At 31.6% G+C, this 10,377-nt stretch overlaps 1 protein-coding gene across 1 annotated transcript; it reads right to left on the bottom strand.

Moving 5' to 3' along the window:
- Positions 1–2,078: 2,078 nt before the first annotated feature.
- On the bottom strand, positions 2,079–7,218 carry LOC105117333 (ATP synthase subunit gamma, mitochondrial-like). The gene is made up of 9 exons (XM_011014953.1): positions 6,952–7,218; positions 6,029–6,072; positions 5,753–5,905; positions 4,801–4,914; positions 4,576–4,703; positions 3,666–3,788; positions 3,460–3,579; positions 2,967–3,088; positions 2,079–2,328 (listed from the first exon to the last, which is right to left on the bottom strand). The coding sequence occupies exons 1-9, from the start codon at positions 7,038–7,040 to the stop codon at positions 2,259–2,261; spliced, it is 963 nt and encodes a 320-aa protein (XP_011013255.1). The 5' UTR covers positions 7,041–7,218; the 3' UTR covers positions 2,079–2,258.
- Positions 7,219–10,377: the final 3,159 nt, after the last annotated feature.

Here is a 10,377-nt window from a genome sequence, read left to right as displayed (position 1 = left end):
AAATTAAAGGTATCTTATATTATTAGATACGTTATTATAAAACATGCTTTAGTTAAGGAGTTATTGATACTTCGAGTGCAAAATGATGAAATAAAACCTTGATAAAAATGCACTTTTAAGTACTAATCATCATATAAACCAAATTGAAATTTAAGAACTACAGCTCTATGTATGACCCAATGAATGAACAGTGTTTCAATTTAGACCAAACTAGCATCAGTTTTCTAAGTTTTACCTTTTCTTTGTCTTCTCAATTTTAGTAGTTGAACTTATCAATCAATCCTGTGATTTATATGATAAGCCTGCATTTAAAATAAACATTTACCATAAATTAAATATATTTTATAATATTAGACCGGTTATTATAAAACATGTTTTAGTTAAGGAATTATTGATACTTCAAGTGCAAAATGCTAATATAAAACCTTAATAAAAATGCACTTTTAAGTATTAATCAATGCTAATAAAAAAATCTCTTTTTTTCAAAATAAATAAAATAAAATTACATGAATTAGAAAAAAATAATTTTGATGGATAAAATATATTTCTCCTCTATAATTTTATTTGTCATTTTTATTGCTAATGTCTATTTTCATCATCATATAATTAAAGAAAAAATAGATTTCAAAAGATAAAGATATTAAATTCACTCAAGCCCATGACATGGATGTAAGGTTGGGCGTGTTAACCTAAACTAATTCAAAATGTCATTGTTTTAAATATAAAAAAGAAAAAACATTAAAACAGCTTTGTTTTGAATTTTTTTTTAAGTCTAGTTGGATTTTGATGAGTTTGACTAAGTTGCATGTTGATCTGTCGAGTTGATCATATTAACTCCAATCCAATATAATTTGAAACCCAAACTAAGTTCAAGCTCAGGTCAGCAAGTTACTAGGTTGACCTGTTAAGCCAAATCGAGTTTAATAACACTATTAAAAGGTTCTTTAAATAATGTGTAGACAACTATATTAGTTAACTAGATCTAAGTGAGCAAGTAATCAAGTTAAGTTAATCTATTAGATCAGGTTAAAAATTCTCTAAGCAATACATGGATAACTATACTAGTTAATAACTATGGTTCCAGAGAATAATGAGAATAATGATCTGAGGATTTTTAATGTCAAAAAATATTTTAAAAAAAAGTTTAATAACTTGATTTATTAGAGTTTGGATTATTTTTATACACTTCATTTTTATTTGAAATGGATTGTTGTCTAGTTATTTTAGAATATCATATCTTTATAAAGAAAATTCATTCAAAATCTTGCAAAAACACTCACAAACATATAAGAAATTAAAAAGAATCAAATGTTTCAGTTTTGTCTAATTAGTGTTTCTAAATACAAGAAATAAATATATAAAAGATGGAACGTTTTTGTTGAAGAAATGAATATATAAAATAAATCTATCTTCTTAGTAATTTTAAATTAAATTTTTATAATTTCAAAATATAAAATACATGAAAATATATCACAATTATGCTACACTATCTACATTTTTCTTCTTCTTTGGAAGTGATAGATATGACTTTTTGAAGGGATTTTTATTTGAAATTATATTAAAAAAATATTTTTTTAAAAAATTATTTTTAACATAACATATCAAAACAATCAAAAATAATATTAAAAAATAATTTAAAACTAATAAATTAAAATTTTTCAAAAATACAATCCAAAAACTAGAAATGAAGAGCCACTGTTTGCTGCGTTCTGCATATAATCCGTTGAAATCAAGGTATGACGCATCCTCCAACACTCAAAATATTCTTGCAATTACCAAATACATCGAATTCAGCACCAAAATGCATCATCGTGTTTAAATTGTTCATGGGAATTTAAACAAAAAAAAAAAAAAAAACCTCTCTTTAATCACTGATTAATCTTATCATTACAGTAGCCATGCTTCCAAGTTTCCGATAAGCAAACGATGTTCTATTAGCTAAATCTCTCTATTCATTAGCATTGTAGAGCAATCAACCAGTGTCGGACAAAATTACACTCCAATTTATTACAACAGTTCTCAGGTGTTCAAGCCAGAACCACAAAGAAAAAGAGCTGAAAAATAAATGAAACCAAAGATAAAAGTAAACCATAACCACCGTATAACTTATTTTTTAATTCCCAGAAACAGAAAACAATGCCGGGGGATTATTATAGTCTCAACAAAAATCTCAAAAGCTAGCATCTTGAAGCTCCAAGCCTTTGCTATTAATCTTATTCATCACTATCTGAAAAACCCAAGGTATGATATCTTCAATTTTAACCCTCAAGCGCAGCTGCTCCAGATATAATCTCAGTCAACTCTGTTGTGATAGATGCTTGACGAGTTCTGATACAAAAATATCAAACAATTACAGAAATTAGTTGTGAGAGGACAGATTCAAGAACAATACAAATTTGCTTAGCTCCAAACCATCATATGTAAAAGAAGAAAAACAAAATCCCAACAACTCCGTGTATGATGTGGAACTGAAATAATATTTTAAACCAATCAACTCAGTTTTGTCAAAGCAAACAAAGAGATTTCACCATTTTTCTCAAGTACGATGTGTTTGGTACAATGCTATAAGTTGAGGTGGATTGTTCACAAGAGTAATTGTTAACTTTTAACCTTTTTTTTTTTTTTTTTTTGGGTGGGGGGAATATTTGGGGTATATCTTTTCTCTCTCAAGGAAACATACCCGGAATAATTTTATCTCTTTCTCTTACCACTTACAGCATTCAGCATTCTAACAATTCTCACCAATTCATCAATACACCGAGCATCCCCACCCCCAAACCCCCCCCCCCCCAAAAAAAAAAAAAGAAAAGGGTACCAAACCAATATATCACCTGGGTATATTTTCCATTCATTACTCCCTCACTAAACTTTCAAGGCAAAGTACGATTCCTGGAATGTGTGTGCATGCAGAGAGAGAAGGAGAAGGGGGGGGGGGGGGGGGGAGAGAGAGAGAGAGAGAGAGAGACCTGTTATAAGTCAGTGTCAGCCGATCAAGCATATCTCCAGCATTTCTGCTTGAGCTATCCATGGCAGACATTCTAGCACCCTGCTCACTGCAAGCGCTCTCCATTACCGCATTGAACAGAACCTGAAGAAATTTGAAAATTTACCAGATAAATCATAGAAACATCATAAGATTCTGTGTAAGAAACAGGCCTCAAAATAAAACAACACACTGTAGTGGATTCTCAAAATGTACAGGCATAAAAAAAAAGAATAAGAAAATTGAGTTAGATATGAGGTTGAATAAACCACTGCTCAACTGATCAACTAAATTTGTATCACTACACTAACACTTACAAACTAGAATCAGTTCTTATTAGAGCCCAAAATGGCATAATCAGGGTTGAACTACTTCTCTTTATGTTTCTAGTCTAGGTTTGTAGTCCATACATGCTTTTAGAAACGGACTCACTCCCAGAAACTGTTCAGAAAAGAAAAGATTTAGGCAGCACTTACACAAGAAAATTGGAACTCGGCAAGATTCTGAAGAATTTCACCCTTTGTTTCACCACCTTCAATCTCATAGGAATCAAGATCACCAAGCCTACCACCAGATTCAGCCTCTCTCTCCACAACCTAATTAAAAAATTCAATCATACACCACAATCCTTGAAAAAAAATCCAAAATGCATACATATTATTGCAGGTACACTCTGAATCACCTCAGGTGATAATACAGTTGCCATAGTTGGTAGAAATGAGACCACTGACTGGAACTTGTTGAAGACAATTCTCAAAGCATCATATTCCACATTCTTTAAGACGTCGTCTGCAAGAACAGAGACCTGAGATACAAAAATTTCAAAAGGAATTGTGAGAGAAATTTTATATTTAACATTACTCTGTAAGACTAGTAACTGTATGTAACCTATTGGCAGCTGTAAGATTACACTTTGTTTGGGAGAGGAAGGAAATTTATGCAAAACAAATTAGATAAAAGAAAACAAGATATTTCTTTTTACCTTTTAAGGGAAGAAAATACAACAAAATGGAGGGAAAGTTGTTTTTTCGTTCTCTGGGTAAAATAAAATGAAAAGGGGGAGAAAATGTTGGTAGTAAAATTACTTTAATGTCTTTAACATTTTTCATATTGTAAGATTTTAAATTAAATCAAGGATGAAGCTGGTAATGTTATATTTGATTCAACCCCAGCCCCTCAAATCACACACAATTCTCTTCAAAATGGAGAGGTTTGCTTTTGAGGGCCCAAGGGAAACCTTTTATCTCACTTTCCATTCCCTTTATTTTCCCCTCACCTTCCAAAATAAATAACTGCAATGGCTTTCAACAAAAGCATGAAAGAACCCATCAAAGGAAAATCATAACAGCAATCAGTGCAACAAGAGACTTTACTACCAGGTCCATTTAACAGTAAACATTATAGAGTGATGCATAAAGAAGACATGAGCTCAAACCATGACAAATTGGGCATAAGCAATGATTTTTGTTTTCCTTGTTCATTAAACCAACTCAGGATTTAAAACTCTTGAAAAGTCTGTGCATGTGCATGTAAGGAGACAGAAAGAGGTTTTTTACTTAGAAATGTTAGTTCAGGAAAGATGACCAACTAACCTGGGTATAATTCAGAGGATTCCTCTGCAACTCTGTCATGCATATTGCAATGTTCTTTTTTGAATCACGTATCAACTGAGCCTTTGCCTTTTCTCCCAATATGACATATTTTGTTTCTTTCTCAGGACCTATGGCAGTATACAAAAATACTTGAGATTTCAAAACACCCAAGCCCAAAGCCAAAAACCCAAAAAAGTTCAGTTGCAAGAAGTGAAAAAAAACTACTTAATGTCAACTTGTTAAAGGCCCTGCTGATCTTGACTGCTGTAGAGTTAATTCCGCCACACAGACCTTTGTCTGAGGATACAGTGACAATCACATTCTTCTTTGCATCAACACCTAGCAAGCAAAATAACAGCCAAAAAAAGGCCTAAAATAAGAAGTATTCCAGAGATAGAAAGAAACAGAGTACAAAAGGATCTAGTACAATAGCAAGAGATGAACCTCATGTCTGCTAGAATTAACGTTTTCAGAATCAGTATTCTAATCAAGCATTTGAAATGGATTCCCCCACCATTTTTTTCATTCATGAGGTTAATAGAGTCCTGGATTTTGAAATGTTGCAAAGGTAATTTCTCACATCTCTTAGATTCTTATTCAAAATAAAATAAAGAAATAGATCTGCAATTTTTCTGGAGCTAACATTTTCTCAACTTTAAACCAAGCTTTTTTTCTGCAATACCTTGCTCTCACATTCTACCACCATGAATTATATAAAATTCTGACTTCAGTAAACAGAAAGATAAAGCTCTATTATTTGAAGTAGTTACTAGGGTTTGCTCAAAACAAATTTCCATTCCATGAATGAGCAAAAGACCATATTAATAATAAATGCATCCAAACAACACCCAGATAATAATTAAAAACATTTAAACCATGTATCCTTGTGAGTACAAAATGATAATCAACCACTGTACGAAAGCATTGCAGCATTCTGAACCAGACTTTTGTGAGAGTTGCAGCAGAATGACCAAAATAAACCAGAAAAACATTGTTATAACATGTCCTCAGCACAACATGAACCAATGCAACCAATGTATAGTTGTTTTTATGAGACCAGAAAAACACGACCCTTACATTTTTAATCAGAAAGTTGAATATAATTGGAACAGATAAATAGAAAGTAGATGTAAGTTTACAAAACAGTGGATAGATATAAACTTCTCAATGAACATACTAGGAGCATCTCCAAGAAGTGCAGTAAATGGCTGCCACAGGCCACGAGAATTTTCTGCTCTAGTTTGAATTAATCGCAGCTTTGAGGCTGCAACCATCTTCATTGCCTTCGTGATTTTCTGAATATTCTTGACACTTTTCATTCGATTTCTAACTGCATAAAATACATCACAATGAATCGCCCACAGTTTCTGGTTTCAGTGACTTAATATCACAAGATGTAGCAAGAAAGAAAATCTTAGGAGAGGCATCATATATCAAATGGCTACATCCTTACCAACTTGAGTTGAAATGGAACGTAATCCAAGAGGGGCATGGTCCCTGTGAATCCAGAGAAAATTATTCTTATTCCAATATGAAAAGTACAAGAATTTTCTAAAAGCATCTAAAATAAGCAATCAGGAAAGTGGGAATCATTGCAGGATAAATAAATAAATAGATTCAAGTTTTTTTATGTTCTTTCATTGTTCCTAAGAACCTGCATTTTTTTAAATAAAAAGTTTATGGATTCAAAAGATCAAAGAGCAATCCCCATATTTCCACCATATTTAAAAACTATGGATTCACCATATCCAATCAGGGAACGGGCAATTCTATGACTGAAATTGAATGCTGGTATTCAGCTACATAACTAATTGAAGAGCTAAACAACAACTTTTACAAGATGAGAGCAAGTAATCATTTTTAACAAACAAGGCTCTACTGCAGCCAGGAATCTCAGTGGAATCAAATTGGGTATTCATGAATTGCACTGGAATCACAAACAAGTGGCTACTTGGCTGGTCGTAATAACACAAACCCATTAGAAGAAACGATGAAGACCAACTTCATCTTTCATATGTATAAGATAACTAAGAAACTCATTTTTATAGTCAAGGTCAATAACAACACCAATTTAATTAAAACTGCAAAAGCCACTTCCTTTCCATAACATTATTTTAACATGAAAAAGAATACCCAAAAAAACAAACAAATTCATCTTTCTCAGGTTTACTAAGAATCAAGTAGAAGAGAATATGACACCGTGATATTCTATCGAACAATTTATTTCTTTTCTTTCTTTCTTTCTTTCTTAAATAACTAAATTAGTCTCCCATTTTGCAACCAGCCAAACAGACAGCAAACACAGAGGGAGGGAGAGATTAGAGAACTGAAAGAAAGTCAAATAATGAAGACTAGATAGGTCTGATTGATTCATACTCAGGAATGAGGGAGGATCGAACGGCGGTGATTGGTTGAGGGGAGACAAATCTCCTTCCTTCGCGTCTAAAAGCAGCTGCCATCGCCATTGCTGTCAAGCCCTAGAACAAGTAGTTTTTTTTGTTTTCAGATCGAGAATTTATTATTTTTGACTGTGAACGAGCTCAGCCTCAGAGGTGCGTATCTTCTTATTTTTCACTATATTGAATTAGATCCTTCTTTTGCTCTTGTTTTTCCTGTTGAGAGGGAGAGAGACATTCAAGGGATGGATTTATTTATTTGTTTAAATTTACTAGCAACGAAGGCATCAGTTTAGCTTAACTTATAAAGATTATGATTTCATAATAATTTTATAAAAATAAATAAAAAATTAATGGTTTAAAATAAAAAATTAAAAAAGATAATTTAAATTAATTCAAGTTAATTGATTAGTATTTAAAAGTATATTTTTATCATGATTTTATATCATCATTTTGTACTTGAAGTATCAATAACTCCTTAACTAAAGCATATTTTATAATAATATATCTAATAATATAAGATACATTTAATTTATGGTAAATGTTCATTTTAAATGCAGGCCTATCTCATAAATAAAAGAATTGATTGATAACTTTAAAAACTTAAATTGCAAGGGCAAAGAGATGATCAAACTTAGAAAAGAGATACCGGTGCAGTCCATACCAGAACACTGTTCGGTAATTAGGTCATATCTAGAGTTGTAGATCTCAGATTTAGGTCCAATTTATATGAATGGAAAGATAAGACATAGGCCTACAACTTTCATATGGAGTCCAAGATCTAAAAAGACAATTTTCAAGTCCAAATTGTAGCAACAACAAAGAAGCCCGAGCACTGTTCAGTGTTTGGCCCATATCTGGAGTTTTAGAAGTCCAATGAGCTGAATTTTTTACACAAGAAAGCTGAGACAATTTCCTACAACTTTCATGTTTTCAAGTGGCTCTAATTTTAACGTTATCAATGACGTTTTGGGCAGACAAGAGAAGATAAGGATTGTCATCAATTCAAGAATTGGTCACCCACTCATCAATTAGTCATCAAATCAATAGTTCCCAATTTTGGCCTATAAAACGAGGCATTTGTCATCCATTTAGGCATCTTGGTGTCCAGATCAAGATCATGCTCTTGCTTTCTCTCTTTGTATTTTTTGTAATGTTTATACTTTGTTTTCATTAATATCAAGTTTATGCATTTTAATTCCTTTCCTTTACTTAGTTAACTTTTATCTTATTTATGTTCTTATTTTGTTTATCTATTTTTCTTTCTTTCATTATGTCTAGCTAAGTTTATTATGTCAAGGTGAAAAGGTTACACTAGTGGTGTAAGAATAAGTATAGTGTAAACTTAATATGGACTTTAATGTTTGATACTAACATGTTTTATATTTGTTATCATGTTCACTCTTTAATAATTTGCTTATTAAATTACTAATCTTGATTTATGTTGTATAACACTTGGTACAACAAATGCTCACCACTTTCATAGCCCATACTGTATGGTATAATCGACACCTGAACTATGAAAGGAACTTGATTTGTTGTTAACATAAGTTATAATCATGAATGCTTGACGAAATTTACAAGTATTAGCATTAATTGAATAAGATGACTAATGTAATCATGTTAACAATCTATAATTTGATTGAAACCTCCTTTGTGTGTGGTTTCCAATTGAATAATAAGAGTTTATACTATACTTGTTTGACATACCATCAGTGGATCCTCTAACCTTGACATTTGTTATTATCATTGTTTTATCCTTACATTAATATTCCATCTCAAAGTTCTTATCATCTTCTTCTCCTTCTCCTTCTTTTTCATTATTATTATTACTATTATTATTATTATTATTATTATTGTTACTACTACTACTACTACTACTACTATTATTATTGTTGTTGTTGTTGTTATTGTTATTGTTATTGTTGTTGTATTATTCTTGTTTATAATTTGTACAATTAACCTCCCTGTAGTTCAACCCCGATCTTGCCGGGTTATTTATTACTTCGACACTCTACACTTGGGAGAAGACATCAATCTTTTAGTCGTGTCAACTAATACTTGTAAATCTCGTCAAGCATTCATGATTATAATTTATGTTAACAACAAATGAAGTTCCTTTCATAGCTCAGGTGTCGGTTATACCATACAGTATGAACTATGAAAGTGCCAAGCATTTGTTGTACCAAGTGTTATACAACATAAATCAAGATTAGTTATTTAACAAGCAAAGTATTAAAGAGTGAACAAGATAACAAATATAAAACATGTTAGTATCAAACATTAAAGTCCATATTAAGTTTACATTATACTTATTCTTACACCATTAGTGTAACCTTTTCACCTTGACATAATAAACTTAGCTAGACATTATGAAAGAAAGAAAAATAAATAAACAAAATAAGAACATAAATAAGATAAAAGTTAACTAAGTAAATGAAAGGAAATGAAAGGCATAAACTTGATATTAATGAAAGCAAAACATAAACATTATAAAAAATACAAAGAGAAAAAGCAAAAGCATGATCTTGATCTGGACACCAAGATGCCTAAATACATGGCAAATGCCTCCTTTTATAGTCCAAAATTGGAAACTATTAATTTGATGACTAATTGATGAGTGGGTAGCCAACTCTTGACTTGGTGACAATCCTTATCTTCTCTTGTCTGCCCACAACATCATTGATAACATCAAAATTGGATCCACTTGAAAACATGAAAGTTGTAGGCAATTGTCTCAGCTTTCTTGTGTAACAAATTCAGCTCATTTGAACTTCTAGAACTCTAGATATGGCCAAAATACTAAACAGTGCTCGGGCTGGAGGAAAGCTACGGGCTTCTTTGTTGTTGCAAAACTTGAAGTATCAATAACTCCTTAACTAAAGCATGTTTTATAATAATATATCTAATAATATAAGATACCCGAGCACTGTTCAGTATTTTGGCCATATCTAGAGTTCTAGAAGTCCAAATGAGCTGAAGTTTTTACACAGCATAGCTGAGACAATTGCCTATAACTTTCATGTTTTCAAGTGGCTCCAATTTTGACATTATCAATGACGTTTTGGGCAGACAAGAGAAGATAAGGATTGTCACCAAGTCAAGAGTTGGCCACCAACTCATCAATTAGTCATCAAATCAATAGTTCCCAATTTTGGCCTATAAAAGGAGGCATTTGCCATGCATTTAGGCATCTTGGTGTCCAGATCAAGATCATGCTCTTGCTTTCTCTCTTTGTATTTTTTGTATTGCTTATGCTTTGCTTTCATTAATATCAAGTTTATGTCTTTCATTTCCTTTCATTTTCTTAGTTAACTTTTATCTTATTCATTTCCTTTCATTTTCTTAGATTTACAAGTATTAGCATTAATCAAATAAGATGACTAATGTAATCATGTTAACAATA

Source organism: Populus euphratica, unplaced genomic scaffold (genome assembly GCF_000495115.2).
Source record: "Populus euphratica unplaced genomic scaffold, PopEup_1.0 scaffold1303.1, whole genome shotgun sequence".
Taxonomy (NCBI): Eukaryota; Viridiplantae; Streptophyta; class Magnoliopsida; order Malpighiales; family Salicaceae; genus Populus; species Populus euphratica.
The sequence above is the reverse complement of the archived record's forward strand: the minus strand, read 5'-3'. Positions and strand labels throughout refer to the sequence as shown.

Excerpts from the sequence above, each read along its gene's own strand:
- LOC105117333 (XM_011014953.1), bottom strand. The coding sequence starts at position 7,040 with ATGGCGATGGCAGCTGCTTTTAGACGCGAAGGAAGGAGATTTGTCTCC. Across the intron at positions 4,704-4,800 it reads CTTTAACAAGTTGACATTAA|GTCCTGAGAAAGAAACAAAA; the intron begins GTAGTTTTTTTT and ends ATACTGCCATAG. Across the intron at positions 3,789-4,575 it reads ATCCTCTGAATTATACCCAG|GTCTCTGTTCTTGCAGACGA; the intron begins GTTAGTTGGTCA and ends TTTGTATCTCAG.